The sequence below is a fragment of the Nothoprocta perdicaria genome, unplaced genomic scaffold (assembly GCF_003342845.1).
Source record: "Nothoprocta perdicaria isolate Ctin4 unplaced genomic scaffold, notPer1 scaffold_105, whole genome shotgun sequence".
Taxonomy (NCBI): domain Eukaryota; kingdom Metazoa; phylum Chordata; class Aves; order Tinamiformes; family Tinamidae; genus Nothoprocta; species Nothoprocta perdicaria.
The window spans coordinates 2,297,020-2,312,328 of NW_020454150.1; the positions used below are offsets into that span (position 1 = coordinate 2,297,020).

General features: G+C 39.1%; 1 protein-coding gene across 5 annotated transcripts in view; it reads left to right on the forward strand.

Moving 5' to 3' along the window:
• Positions 1-15,309, forward strand: part of USP54 (ubiquitin specific peptidase 54) — an 85,421-nt gene that overhangs the window by 48,315 nt on the left and 21,797 nt on the right. For all 5 annotated transcript variants that reach the window (XM_026044234.1, XM_026044225.1, XM_026044255.1 and 2 more), the window contains 8 exons: positions 2,712-2,846; positions 4,322-4,435; positions 4,594-4,676; positions 6,334-6,439; positions 7,772-7,918; positions 8,912-9,061; positions 9,598-9,766; positions 12,894-13,064. In XM_026044234.1, coding sequence (XP_025900019.1) covers positions 2,712-2,846; positions 4,322-4,435; positions 4,594-4,676; positions 6,334-6,439; positions 7,772-7,918; positions 8,912-9,061; positions 9,598-9,766; positions 12,894-13,064 — 1,075 coding nt within the window. The remainder of the gene's footprint in view (positions 1-2,711; positions 2,847-4,321; positions 4,436-4,593; positions 4,677-6,333; positions 6,440-7,771; positions 7,919-8,911; positions 9,062-9,597; positions 9,767-12,893; positions 13,065-15,309) is intronic.

The window sequence follows — 15,309 nt, forward strand, 5'->3', positions numbered from 1 at the left end:
CCAGATCTGAAAGGTAATAAAAAAAATGATCCCTTGGAATGGATCGCCAGGGATGGTTAAGGAATTTTCGGATTTGGATGCCTTGGAGAATATGTTGGCATAACATCAACTATGTAAGCATAGTTGATCTTGACTTAGTATGAGGATTAACTAGGTGGTCTCCTTTGTAACTTACATTTCTATTAAAGATTGCCTGTGTGTCTAATTCTGCCGGAAGTGCTGCTGTTTTCAGATCTTTAAGATCTGCACTGAAGGAGTTGTGGAGGGAGATGGGCATCTTTATAGAGCCCAGGAATGCAGCCTGGCATCCTTCCTTCCCAAAAAGTCCTTGCTCATGCTGTTCCTGTCTTGGCTTGCTGAGCTCCTGACACGCTGAGAACAGGTCATCCATGCAGAGATCTGTAGAACTGCTGCTAATTTGATGATAGTAATTGGTCAGAGCTCCTGTTAAGCCAGTATTTTTGCTTTCTACTGTCTTTTGGTTACTGAAAACCGGTAGAATAGAAAAGATTTGTTTGTATGACTTCTAGCAGTGTCTCTTCGCCTTTTTGCTGTCAGGAAGCATTCATTTGAGCTGAGCTGCACTCCTTTAGAGACGCCTGTGTTGTGAATGCACTGATGGGGTTTCTCAGAATCTTAAAATTCTGACAAAAAAGCTGTTGAAAGAGAATGAAGTTCAAATGTTTCATATGTAAGTTCTCATTAGTCTCGTTTCCCTCTGTTCTCGTTAAGTTCCAGAAACCCTTGGAAAACAGGTGGCATGAAAACCCTCCTGGGGCAGAAGCAGCAGTGCTTTCCTGGGCTGCTCCCAGCTGGCTTTCAGACCTGTGCCTGGAACAAATGTTAGTGATTAACAGCATAGCTTGAGGGCAAGATCTCAAATTAAGGAGAGAGATTCAACTTAGATAACTTAAAGTGATGAAACTGCAGGAAATGCCCCACCTTTCTGTTAAGGCAGAGAGACAAGAAAGACCCGTTCTGAAATGAAGGTGAGCAAAAAACCTGTCCTGAAATTTGGAGTCAAGATCATTATGGGCAGCATTATTTTCATCGTTTTTATGTACACACGTGTTTGTAAATAAAGAGATAGGTAGTAACTGAGGAGAGCAGCCTTGTCTGAATTTTATGAAGCACAAGATTTATTGCACTGCAATTTCCCTATCATCATTTGATACGGTAATAAATGCACTAATTGAATTGTGCAGATAAAAACAACACTAAAGAGGAATGGGCTTTCTGTGTGTGTTTCCTAATGTGTCAGCGCTATGAATTCTAGCATTCCTATGGGCAGAACCTGAGCAGACACTGAGGTTGGTTTGTTGGCTCTCTAGTGACAACTCTGTTCTGCATTTTTCAGCTTCTTCAGAGCTGCTGCTTGACAAACTTTCGCTAGGTTTATCTGCTCATTTCCTGATTAAAGAAGCAAATAAGAGTAGTTAAAGGAGATTATTTCCAGTGACTACCAATCCTAGGAATGCTAGAGCAAAATTAAAGCAAGAAGTGATAGAGATGAACGTCAGTACAGATTCTCTTCATAAATTGGAAAGAAAACCAAACCTGTAAACCAGTTTGAGAMTGTTTTTCTTATATTAGACTCATGTGAGACTAATTTAGAATGCAGAAAAGCCAAGTGCTGTGTAGTTGATGATGATAAATATATATATGTATATATATATTTTTTTGCAATAAGAATGGAGTTTGGGCATGACTTGAAGAAAATTTTCAAGGAAGAGATAAGCAGAATTAGAGACAGACTGCAGTGAAGATAGTTGCTTGTCATATGAAATGAGGTAGAAAATAGAATCGAGTAGTAGAGAGGACAGTATGGACTTGTATGGAGATAAGAACCAGAAGTTTTTAATTAAAACTATGAGCTTGCATACAAAGTTACATTCCAGTTGTAGGAAGACACAGTGAAAATTAAGAAGGTAAAAAACTCTGTCCAAAAGTTGTTTTTGCTAAATATTTATGTCAGAAAGCAGATTTAAGTCAGTTGGGAATATGTACTGAACCAGCGTGCATATAACCTGTGCTTCTAGGTAATGTGTGTCTGTATGGAAAAATTGTTCCTTACAAATGAGTACCCAGATAATCAGTGAGTTAGAGGCGTGAAATTGCAGGCTCGTGGCAGCAGAACAGCTGGCCGTACGTAGGAGGTACTGCTCAYGCGGAGCATTTTTGTGCTGGTGCACCGACTGAGACACCAGATGATTCTTGGACCAAATGGATGATAGATTCGTATTGCAAGCAGCAGGTTGTGGCTGCTAAAGGCTAAAAYGTCTGCAAAGAGTTAACTGGAAGAGGAAAGCATGTATGTGCAAGAAGGGGACTGGGATGGAGGTGAAAATGTGGTCTGAGAGTGGGAGAYAGGAGTAATAAATGAGCAGTGTTTTGGTGTCCATTGTGTGTACTTCAGGAATTGAATCTGGTGGAAGACCCAAGGACAGTAACGTAGAGAATCTTACTCTGAACTCCCCACCGTCTCTTCCTTGGATGTGTCCTCTTTGAGAGGAAAAGGAGGAGAACACCACGAAGAGGGTATCATTTCAAGTGAAGAACATTTAGGATTTTTTTTGTATTCCCTGTACAATAAAAATTTCTTTGTGTTGCTTGATGAAAATGAGTTAAGGGTTGCTTGTTTGCTTTCAAATTATTTGTGTCTTGTGTGGGGAAAATAGAGTAAACAAACTTCTTTGATCTTTTTCTCATAGGGTATTTTCAACCAGTTTCAATGTAGCAGTGAAAAGGTGTTGCCTTCCGATGCCCTACGCACTGCTCTTGCCAAAACATTTCAGGATGAGCAACGCTTCCAACTGGGCATCATGGATGATGCTGCTGAGTGTTTTGTGAGTATCACYGAGAGATGGTCTGACAGGCAGAGGTTGAAACCTCACTAGACAGTGTTTCTTTGCTTTGAGAACTGTCACTAGTGAATTGGAAGTAAAAATACCACTCTTACCCATTTTTTCAGTTAAATCTTTGCAAGTCTTTGCACTTGTAGTCTCAGTTGTAGTTAGGAATTTTGTGTATATAAAGTCTCCATGCTTGGCAGAAATCTGATATGATGTGTGATAGTGAAAGCTCACAAGCATTATGCCCTTGAAGAATATTTCATTTCCTGTACCTACTAATTGACAGTTGCACTACATAGSAAACATGCATAGGAGGACAGTTCCACCTATCTAGGAGCTCCTGTCATTACAGTTCTGGCAAACATTTGTACGCAGCCAGACACAAGAACAGAAGTCTCCGTGTAGTAGAGTATGGGAATGTCTGGTTTAGTTCTGGTTTCTAGAATGYTGATCCAAATAGTCCCTCTAATACAGCAGTAAGGGTCCCCCCCCCAAGCATGTTTGTGTTGGATTAGCCATAGTGGCACAGTCACAGTTAGAACTGGTAAACMAAGTTTTCTTTTGTGGTTAAGCTTCGTGGCAGAGGTAATTCCATAGCTTTCCACTTAACCTTTTTGGCTCTAGAGGCAGAGATTTTTTTCCAATAGAAGAAAAAGAGGTTAAATTTTAAAAATTCAAATAAAATGGTACTGGGGCAGAGCTGTTTTGCCTAATAATTAATCTTGACATGATTAGTTCAGACTTAGGAACCATCTGGGTAGCTCAAGCTGGTAATGAAAATTCTTCTGCAAGAAGAGGTGACAGTCGACTTCTGGCACCCTCAGATACATTTTGGCAACCATGGGAGGAAAAGGAGGTTACTTAGAACAAGAACTCCCGGGGACATGAAAGCAGATAGAATTGTCTGAAGTAGTTTCTAGAAAATGTTTAATGCTTTTGTTTCTTGCAGAATATGATCTGCTTCTTCATTTAAGTGTCCCCAGCTTCTCTTGTTAGCATCTAGATTACTTGCAATATTTTAAAGACCTGACTAGAATATATAGGGTATAGAGAGAAACTGATTGCAGTTACTTTGTGTCCATGAGGAAGAATTAGGCAGTTAACTGGTAGTTAGTGGCAGCCTGCTGTTTTTAAATCTGCAGAACTGCAGTGCCCATTGTACTTTGTTAAACTGATTGATATTGAAAAATTCGTGATAGAACCTTTAGCTGTGCTGGTAAATAAAATACTTGATTACTTGATGTAGCATTTCGAATTGGAGAGATGGTAGAGATTTCATATCAAAGAAATACCAACTTATTTGTTTCCTAAGCAACTCTCAAAATTGCAAGAGCATTATGTCATTGTAAATAACAATGGAATATTGTTTGTTGCATGTGAGAGGCTCTTGTGATTTATAATTAATTAACTCTTGTCTACGGTTCAATTGATTTTAATGCTTTTTCGCTTTTTCTTCTCTCTTGGACTAGGAAAACCTGTTAATGAGAATTCACTTCCACATTGCAGATGAGACCAAGGAAGATATTTGCACTGCACCACACTGTGTTTCCCATCAGAAGTTTGCAATGACCTTGTTTGAACAGGTGAGGTAATAGTTTCTGCTTTTCACACATCACCAATTCTCAGATTCAAATTTTCATTCCTAAGACACGTATTGTCAGGGTAAAAAAAAAAAAAGTGAGCAGAAGTTGTGTTGTGGAAATACCAGTTTAACCTTGTCAATATATTGCTTTTTATTTAGTGTGTTTGCACTAGCTGTGGTGCCACCTCTGACCCACTGCCTTTCATCCAGATGGTACATTACATCTCTACAACCTCACTTTGGTGAGTTCAGATTTTTGCAGGAAAGACAACTTGTCTTATTTATAGTGGCATTCTGACATTCACTAAACAAGATTTAGTGTCAAAAATATGGTTTGTTCATAGTTGATAGAAGATTGCTAGTTATGATAGTGAGCATGAGGCTTTAGTAGAGCAGAAGATACCGGATTAGCATCAGTCCATGTTGATATTTCTGAAACTGTTTAACTGTGATGGCAAGGACTCATCCATATTTAAAAAGATCTTTAATACCAGCTTTGGTGACCTGAGAAGCAAGATATGAAAAGAAAAAAAAAATACACAGAGTAATTTATGCTGGAAGGATCCTTTGGTGGACGTCTAGTCCATCCTGCTGCTCAAAATAGGGCTAATTACAAGGCTAGATTAGTTTGCTCATGGCTTTGTTCAGTGAAATTTTCAAAACCTACAAAGATGGAGATTCCATCACCTCTCTGGGCTGCCTGTTCCAGTGCTTAGCCACTCTGCCCTTACATCCAGTCAGAATTTCCCTTCCCTCTGCTTTTAGCTATGGCCTCTCCTCCTTTCTCTTTTACGCACTATGAAGAGTTTGGCACTATGTCTCTATAACCTGTATTCTTCAGCAGAAGACAGCAGTTAGGTTCTCTTGCTTAGCCTGCCTTCCTCTATATTTAGACAAACACAGTTTCTTAAACCTTTCCTTGCAAGTCCTCTGCTCCATCTGCATGGCCATCTTACTGGACTTGTTCCAGTTATCCATATCTCTCTTGTACTGAAAAGGAGGTGGAGAGGTGCAAAGCTTGTTACAATAATCTAGATTAGTTAGCAGAAAGTAGGAATCACTCCCCCATCCTGTGTGCTAAAGCCCACGATTTGGTTAATGTTCATCCCCGTGAGCATGTGCTGCAGAGTTAGGTCTGATGCCTTGGCCCCCAGGTTGAGAAATTGCTCTGTAGACACTGAGTTCTCAGCCAGTGCTTCCACACTGAGCGCACTCTGTTCTAAGTRCAAGATTCTGTGTTTTTCTTTATTGATCTTCTTGAGATCCCAAGAGCCTCTTTCTCCAGCCTGGCACAGTCCTTCTGAATAGCAGTCCTGCCCTGCAGCCTGTTGGCTGCACCCTCCAGTTTGGTGGCCCTAGCCCTGTAGGAGCTGTGCCTTCGTTCCAGGGAAGAGAAGTATATGTCTCTTAGTAGATGGCTGCTCATATAAAAGCTGCTTAAATCTGACGAAGGCAGAAATCTAAACTTTTTGAAGTTTATATTGAAGTGAGAAATTCTCTTTGTTTTCCTAGTTGAAAGACTTGTTGCAGAGCTGGAAAAGGTTGTCTAGGAAACTGCTAGTTGCTCTTCTCTTGCAAATCTGTCGCCAGTGGTATGGCTTGACCAGTGTGAAGGGCACCATAAACCCAGGTTGCATTCCTTGTAACTGCTACCTGAGAGTCCCTCTTGTTCCAGTTTTTCTTTAGATTATGGTGAGACATARTGCATCAGAATCTTCTTTATTAAAAGAGTGGGAAAATAGTGATAAAAGCTGATGTTCAATCARTTTTATATTGTGCATTTTAAGCTTCGCTGTCATCAAATTTAAATGAAACTTAAGTATTCTTACTAGATATATTTTTTTGTCTTTTTGATTTTGTTATTAAACTTAAATTTTCCATGCTTTCTCTGTACCGAAGCAATCAAGCTATATGCATGCTGGAGAGACGTGAGAAACCCACTCCAGATATGTTTGGTGAGCTGTTACAGAATGCCAGCACTATGGGAGACTTGCGAAACTGCCCGGTTAGTATGCTTGGTTTTCTTACAGTAGGGAGGAAAAAAAAAAATTAATATGTTATATCAACATGTACTTGTCAATCTTTTTTGTGACTCTTCTTGTCATTTTTTTTTTTTCTCTCTTGACGCTTAGCTACAAGTGGCCTAAAAGTCATGCAGGAGAGGCAAGGCTTTCTGTYGGGGTTACATGTTCCTTCTGTCTTGCAGAATATGCTAGTTAGCTTGTTGGAGCAAAGGAGAAGGGATATTTTAAAGTGAGATTGGTTTGCTTTTTTGAGGTAATCCACAGGACCACTTGTACTTCAAATGGTACTAATAAAATGTATGAATATAGACATTTTATTATTAAAAACTCATGTCTATATTTAAACACCACGCTCCTGTACCTGTAAAAATATTTTGTTCTTCCTCCCCCTCCCCACCCCTGCCTTGTAGTTTACAAACTCAAGCTTTTTTTCCTCTTTTCTCACCTCTTTTTGATTATTGCTGCTGAAGTTCTGATTGATTTTATAGCTTGTTGCTGAGAAAAAAAGTCCTTTATGATCTCTTCCCCAGTGGCACTGTCAGGAATGATTAGATCCAGTTGTGAAACTCCTCTCTGTAGACAGGAGAGGCTACTCTAGAAAAAAGCTTTGTGCTGAGAGTCTTTTTGCAGAGGTGCCTATGTGACCTGCCACGGGCAGTGGGCAACTGCTCTGTGGGGACTGGTCATAGCTGTTGTCCTAAAAAAAGAAAAGGATAATTAATTGCTTGCTAAGATTACAGTGGTAATCTCTTAACTTAGTTAACTTTCTTTTCATGAGGCTTCAATGAGGCCCCGTAATGCCAACATGTAACAAACTGGAAGAACCACTGTAAGTCTGTAGGCCTCATAAGCAGGTTTTCATATGTGGTAAGTGTTCTGCCTAGAGAGTGAGGGAAACTCTCCACTGGCCCACTGAGAGCCAGTAAACCCAACCATTTAAAGCATCTAGCTCTGTAAACGACATTTTTATTCACAGATTCTGATCAAAAGAGAGTGAGCTTTTCCTCTAATTTCTGAGAATGTCGTTGGGCTCTTCCATGTATGTTTGTTTATAAGCATCTTATGGTGCTGTWCCACCAGTAGCATGAGGAAGAATCCACAGTGGTCACTTTAGTGCTCATCATTGCCAAGTCCCTCGCTATTGTTCCTCATCTGTGGCATAAGGCAGCTCTCCTGGCAYTGAGCATGCTGTAGCAGCTGTATTGCATCACTTCGTCTGTGCAAACAATWCTTTCGAAATGTGGATATGCCTTGAGCTAACATCAAACTACATAAACAAAACCCTTGATTTTTTTTTTTTATTTTATCTTCAGAGCAACTGTGGGGAAAAGATCCGGATTCGTCGCGTGCTGATGAACGCCCCGCAGATCATCACCATAGGCTTGGTTTGGGACTCGGACCACTCTGATCTTGCTGAGGATGTTATTCACAGCCTGGGCACTTGCCTTAAACTAGGAGATGTGAGTGTTTTGTTTTCTCTTCGCCCCTGGTCCTCTGTGCCTGGTTTGTTGTTTAACTTATTTAAATCCTTCTTTAATTTGAAGATGCAGTCTTTCCACTTAGAAATTATAAATAAAGGGCAGTGTCTGTGGGATGGTGGCTGGCATCGTGTGACTGAATGATAGGTTAAATTAAGTAGTACTTGGGTTCCAGAGATCTGTCTCYTGGAGGATTTACTCATTCTATGTTAGCTGAATTTTTGAGGGATAAAGTTTTGGTATGCCACATTGCAACAGTTCTATTATTGGAGCRCTGAGATACTTCATTCCTCCTGCCTTACCCTGCCTTGTCCCCCCCAAAAATCAAAAGAAACAAAATCCAAACTATGCACTAGTGCGTAATGAAATTGAACAATGCAAGTTAATGGCTGTGAACCAAAGCATGGCTGCTAAATACAACATGATCTAGTAGAGCAGTAATGGATTAAAATGAGTCTAGTGAATTTTTAAATAAAATGTAGCCGTTTAAAAAGTCAGAAAACAATTTCTCTGTGTGCCAAGTTCTGCACTCCTATTTATGTCTTCAGGGTTTTTTTTTTTCTCCCCTCTGTGGCTGTTGTATTAATTTTTTTTCTTGTGGCTCTTGCATTGAATTTCTTTTTGCTAAAATTGCAATAAGTGTATATAGAGAGTATAAGCATGCTTCAGGTTCTAAAATAGGATTATGTCATTGTTGTAAATGCCTTCCTTAAAGGATGGCCACAGTCTTCAAGACTGGCTCAGTTCTTGAGTGTCTGGTGAGTTGGCAAGAAACTGTTTCTGGTCTATGTCACTGGGTTTTGCTTTAACATTGGTTTGTTAAGTATTTATTGCCTTATACTCTCCATCTCTTAAAGTAAAAATAGCTGTCRCATCTTTATAGCATTCTGAGGCCTTCAAAAAGCCAGGCACTGTGCAAAATGCAGGACATCTTTTTAATTTCTTCTTTCATTTTTCTTATTTCTTATCTTGAAGCTTTTTTTCAGAGTAACTGATGACAGAGCAAAACATTCAGAGCTGTATTTGGTGGGAATGATCTGTTACTATGGAAAGCATTACTCTACCTTCTTCTTCCAAACTAAAATCCGCAAGTGGATGTACTTTGATGATGCTCATGTCAAAGAGGTGAGAAAATAAATATTGAAACCCTTCAGAAGATGAAAAGGTTTGTATGGAGAAAAATAACATCTCTGAAGATGGAGGAATATTACTGTAGTTACATTTTGAATTAATAAATAATAAAAAATAATTTTTATTATTGTAGTTACAGAAATTGTAAATCTCTTAATTGTAACATGGTGAATATCTTAATTTTCAGTTGAGCTGGTTCCAGTGTGTTCTAAGACCATGTTCTTGACCAGATGATGTCCTTTTTCTTAAATAAAGTCTTAGGCATGAAAATGCAACCTTAAGAGACAGTTGTACTTTCAGTTGCATTTTAGAATTTGTATTCCACTTGAAGTGTTTTTCCAAGATGTGACCTACAGTTAAAGTTTTCTAAGTGAGTCTTGCTCAGTGCTGGATTTGGAAGGAATGAATAATAAATATCAGTGAAAAGTCAATCTTCGTAAAAGAAGTAGGAGGAAAAAAGACCTGATTATAAAAARTCATGACAGAAAGTCTTGTTTCCTTTGTGCCTGTTTTTGTTGTTGTTAATTCAGATTGGTCCAAAATGGAAAGATGTTGTGACAAAGTGCATTAAGGGCCATTATCAGCCTTTGCTGCTGCTGTATGCAGATCCAAGAGGAACTCCAGTGTCAATGCAGGACTTGCCCCCTCAAGTGGATTTTCAGCCATATAGCAGGATCTGCTACGATAGTGAAGACTCGGGTAAGCCTGACCTGAATACCTTGTGCATTCATACTGCAGTGCTCTGTATGAGAAGTTTTCCTCTGGTTTTGGGTGTATTTTGTTAGCAAGGGTCTTTGTCACTTGTCAAAACCGATCTAGAATTTTGCGCAGAAATTTTGGTATTTCATCTTTGAACCTCTCTCTTTCAAACTAAGGCCTTGYTGATGGTTTGCATAGTAAACTTTTTGTCCAGCAAAGTTTGGAAAAAGAAGTTAAAGACTTCTTGTGGGGTAGACAGGGAGTGTAACAATAAATGATGACTCCAGGCACCAAGTTCATAAATCCATCAGTGGTTTTAACAGCAAGGGTACATGAGCACAGATGCATAAATATTTGAAAATTAAAGGAAGCTGTAGATTTAAATCCAGGAGGGAAGTTAGGGAAAAGGAAATATAAAGGCCACTTCATAAATAAGTCTTTGGTAGGGTGGTCAAAGGATGTGTTGGGGGAAGAGAGAGAAATAAGATCTTTTTTTAATCTGAGAGAAAACCAGGTTATCTTGATGTTTTCCCTTGTCTTTGACTCAGGTAAAGCAACAGAACAGATAAGAACTGATTTTCACAAAACTGATGATAAAGGAATTGGCAAGGGCTTATGCTCTTAGGTCATGTTTGCCTGTTAACACTTTGTGGTCTCTCTCTCTCTCTTTTGTCAAAAACATGTATGTCTGTAGACATATAACTCTTGACATCTAAGAAGACTGTAACATATTTAGACTTCCTGGAAGCTGAGTGTGAATTTATACTGTAATGGCTTTGCAAAAAAAGATTCTTTGTATTTTTGGATGTTTACAGGAAATATCCTGTTAAAAGATGAGTTTGTAGGTTGCCAAGAAAAACAAGACAAGACTAAAACCATAAAAACATCATCTTTCTTCCAGGAATTTAGCTTATTTATACAAGTGTAATTCCAAGAGTATTTTATGGTTTTCCTGGCCACAGCTAACTGCCTTGTCCTTCTGTTTCCTGGTCCATTAATTTGTAGAGAACATCTGCTGCCTCCTTAGTTATGAACAGAAAATCTATTAAGAATGAAAGAAATCTGCAGCATGTCTTAAAATAAATGCAAACAGAAACAGTAGTAAGACAGCTTCCACTTGTCACTTGGTAAAGGGGCTTTGCAATTTATAAACTTATTTTCCTGTTCAGAAGAAAACTCGGAAGTCTGGAGAGTGGAGAAGAGCGGCCCTCTGTGTTGTCTTTCAGTAGTGAGCACCTCGACAACCTTTTGGTCAGTGTGTGCTGTGAACCACCCTTGCTCTTCTGCTGCTTGGTTTGCAGACAATATACAGATAACTCTCTAGCTCAGTGTCACTGCAGTGTATTATTTGTATCCTGAAATGACTTTCAAGAAGCTTTTTATGTATACATACATAGATGCATGTATATATGTATAAAATACAAAAAGCTGCTTCCTTTAGTTGTGACCCAGAAGGCTGTAATGAATAACTTGCTCATTCATCTCCAAAGTRGCCTTGGTGAGTCCCTCAGGGCTTACTCGTGTAGCATGCAGTGTTCAGTGCTGATAACAGAGTCTGTGAGAGAATTTGTAAGATGCTGTAGGTCAAAGTGCCAGCAGAAAACTAACCATGCATGTTTTCCTGTGAAATACAAATGAGATTATTTTCCAGCTTTGCGGATACCCAGCTGACATCAATACCTGAATGGAAAAAGTTCTGAAAGCTGCATAGAGGCAGCCTAATGCAATACTGGAAGAAAGTGGTTCAAAGACCGTTCTACCCTAATATATTTCTTCAAAATAACCCCTTCACTTCTTGCAAAGTGCAGCTCAGCTCCTTCTCGTCCTGTCAATGTTATCAGATATTCACAAATGCATCATTCAGAAATGACTGAAATGTACCTAGTTTATGTTGTTCATGATATTGTTCCTGAACTTTAATGAAGGGCATCTCATAATTTAATCTCTTCACACCAAGATCTAATACCACAAATTATAGAGGAAAGCTTGTCAAAGTTGCTGGTATAAAATACAGTGACACAAAGTGCAAACAACTCCTCTTTATACTGTTGATGTTCTGCTGAATAGAGAAATCGGTTTACAAGCTGTTTTCTGGTACTCAGGAGACCCAGAGCACCAATTCCATTTACCTGCCTTCACCTTTCTGTGACCATTCCCTCTCTTGTCCCCTACCAACTGTGTTCTACACCTCACTAGACCAATAAGCCTTTTAACTAAGGAGTCATTATGCTTTCCTAAGTAGAACATCAACTACCAGACTTGCTCCCACCAAAAATGTGAAGCACTGTCAGRCTGATTGTTTTCAAAATAGAGTAATATTTTTTTATTTAATTTCTTTTTTTTCTCCACTGAGACACAAATATAAAATGAATAGCCTCARGAATATATGAATCATGTACATAAAACATCCATTTTTAACTGTTCACATTTATTGTTTGTTGAAGCTAAAAATTTTATTTTTCTCCTATTTGAATGAGTTTAGGAAGAACTGTACCTGGATTCAATCATGATTTTTTATCTGTTTCACTATCCCACTAGTGTAGACCACCAACGCTAGCTTCTTAAGAAAGAACATGTTTCTTTGCTGTAGCATCATAAAATTTTAGTGTAAAGTTTTATTACATAGGCTTTTGATTCRTAATAGTTAAAATGTAATTAACTGTTGTAACTTAGGATGTTTTTGTTATCCTTATAGTTGGAAATTGACTGACTTATTAGCCTTAATTGACTGTGGGGCAGGGAATTTCACATTTCAGTTRCATTTTGCAGACTTGGAAAACTTTCATATAACTTCCATGAGGTACTAAAGTTTGCTTAAACAGTCTGATGGACATGGTTTAATTTTGCACAATAAGTGTTTGATAAATTTTATAAATCTTGCCTGAGCAGGGGAAAAAAAAAAAAAAGGTTTACAAAAGGTATTTTTTCAAGAAAATATTTCAAACTAAAGAACCTTTCCCATAAGCTCTAACCCTCTTGAATCTGATTATGTGTGGATTTGATACTGTGTTTTTTCTGTTTAAATTTCTTTTTAGTTTCTTGTATTCCATTCCTGTTGACTCTTTTTAGTTTCTCCTGATTTTTAGCCCAGAGAAAGACTGAAATTTGACATTACTTCCTTCATTAGGGAGAGAACCTTCCATCTCCAGTGACACCAGGACAGATTCCTCTACAGACAGCTATCCTAATAAACAGGCACACCACGAGTCTGTGGTCAGTCACTTCTCTTCTGACTCGCAGGGGACGGTCATCTACAACGTGGAGAACGATGCAGCTTCACAGAGCAGCAGGGACACAGGTAGCAGATACCACTGTAATGATGTAATTGTTACCATAAATAAAATTACAAAGGAGCTCAGTGAAAAATCTSTTTACATACAACCCAGAACAGACTAGTAAACAGTTTTTAGTTTCTTAAATGTTTTCTGTTTCGTTTGTAATGAACCATTCACAAAGACAGATGTAACTTTAAATGTTTTATGAGCTTTGGTAGAGCTGATTCTACCTAGACAAAAATCTAAATAGATAYATTTCCTTGAGTCTTTATTATATCTCACTACTGTTGGACACAATCCCACCTGCTCTTTGAAGTTCTGGCACCTGCAATTGTGTAAGTGGGAACCCATCATATGGTGCCATTGCAGTTTGTCAACAGTGCGTGTTGCGTGCGCTGCTTCCTCACCTGTGAGCAGTTACCTCACTTCAGGAGTTGGGACTGTCTGGGAAGGGTGCTCCCATCATCTGCATCTCCCTTACTTGGTCCCTAGGGACTTTGTATGTAAGTGGGTGCTGGTAGCATTTACTGGSGAGTATTTACGCTCTGGCAAGGAGCGTAAGATGGTTTCTGGCCTGTGCTGTGGAGACAAATTAAATGAGACTCCATAATGGAAAGAGAATTTATCTATTTATGTTCCTTCAGGCAGCTGAACAGTGTACCCAAAGACTTCGTAGTTGAAAAGAGGTTAACTGGAAACCTGAAGGTTTAGATCTGCTCTATTATTCATGTGCAGTGACCCCAGTGAGCCTGTTTATACATTTAGTGCTTTCTTACAGCATCATCTTTGAAAAAGTACACCAGTTAAGATCAAAGCTTTTCAAGCATCAGAAATGTGACTTGCTAAATTTAGCCAAAAATGTAATTAGAAAGACTTTCTAAGAGGATATAACCATTGAAAGAAAAGCTGTCTGTTGAAACAATGCCTCTAGCTATTCCACCAGGTTGTTGTCCTTCTGCTTGGAAAATATTTGCTGTCTTGTCTTGTAGCAATATGTGCATCTCTGGTGCATTGGAAACAATCTATAGTACAAATACTTTTCATATTGAAACCTGGAAAAAAATCATATACSTTTGCTTCAGCACTCTTCTTTATCAGTGGTTCTAGGAACTGATAATCCTTGGCTTTACGTAGCTTGAAGATAATTTTTGTATTTTATCAAATATTTAGCACCATAGCTTCCAATTTTAGATAGTGTGAAGAAGAAAAGAGTTGGAACAGAGTTCACGTGATGAGCAAACAGCATTTATGTTGATCTTAAGAGCACTGARAAGAAAAAACCTGAAAATGCTGGAGGAACGTGAGCTATATAGTTTGAGAAGTGGAACAAACGCTGGATTGGGATTCCTCTCYCTGCAAAATCTTGCCTTGCCACGCAGGAGAGAGCAGAAAAAGAGGGTAGGGGGATGGTTGCCAGCATGTGCACAGATGAAGTTCAGCATGTAACTTTTTGTTCCATTATGTTTTAGTGACTTTCTCCTTTTCTTTTTCTTTCTTCTCCTACTGATTCTGTCCTATGTTATTCCCTTCAGCTCTAACCTATCTTACACCACCCAATTTCAGTCAACCCCATCTTCCCTGATTCAACCTTTGTTGTAGGTTGTCTGTCCCTGTTAGCTAGCCACCTCTCTGGGCATTTCCCCTTTCTTTTCCTACCCTTTTCATCTTGCCCCAAAAGTCAGCCTGCCAACTCATACAACTACTCAGCCGTCAAGTACTGATCTATAATTAAAACAAACAAACAAAAAAGCCATCCATTGACCACTGTCAACTGTTGCTGCTATTGAATCATTCTGGGCAAGAGCAGGACTCTTCTTTTAATGGCCATTTACCCGACTCCTCCAGCCCAGAATTGTATGGACCCCTATCCCATCATATCGTCCTCCTGGGAAGGACCACCATTGGGTTGTATGACCACAGGTACCTGGATGCTTCAGGATGGGGGCTTTATGAGTGGCTACATCAGCCTTCTCTTGCTCCTACCAACCTCTGCTGCTGACAAAAATGTGCGTATTCTGGCTGCCCTACTCATACACCTGAAACCTCAGTGTGCGGGCAGGGGACTTTTTTTCTCTCTCTCTCTTTTCATTTAACCTATTTGATTTCATTCCTGTTCTCCCACCAAACCTTTCCCCCAAAAGCAAACCTTTCTTTGAAGTATTACTGTTTGCTTATGAAGCCATCTCATCTCTTGAATGTGAGGTACTTAGTAATGCATTCGGCAAGGGATGCATTGTATGTGTGTGATTGGCCACTGGGAGAGAAATT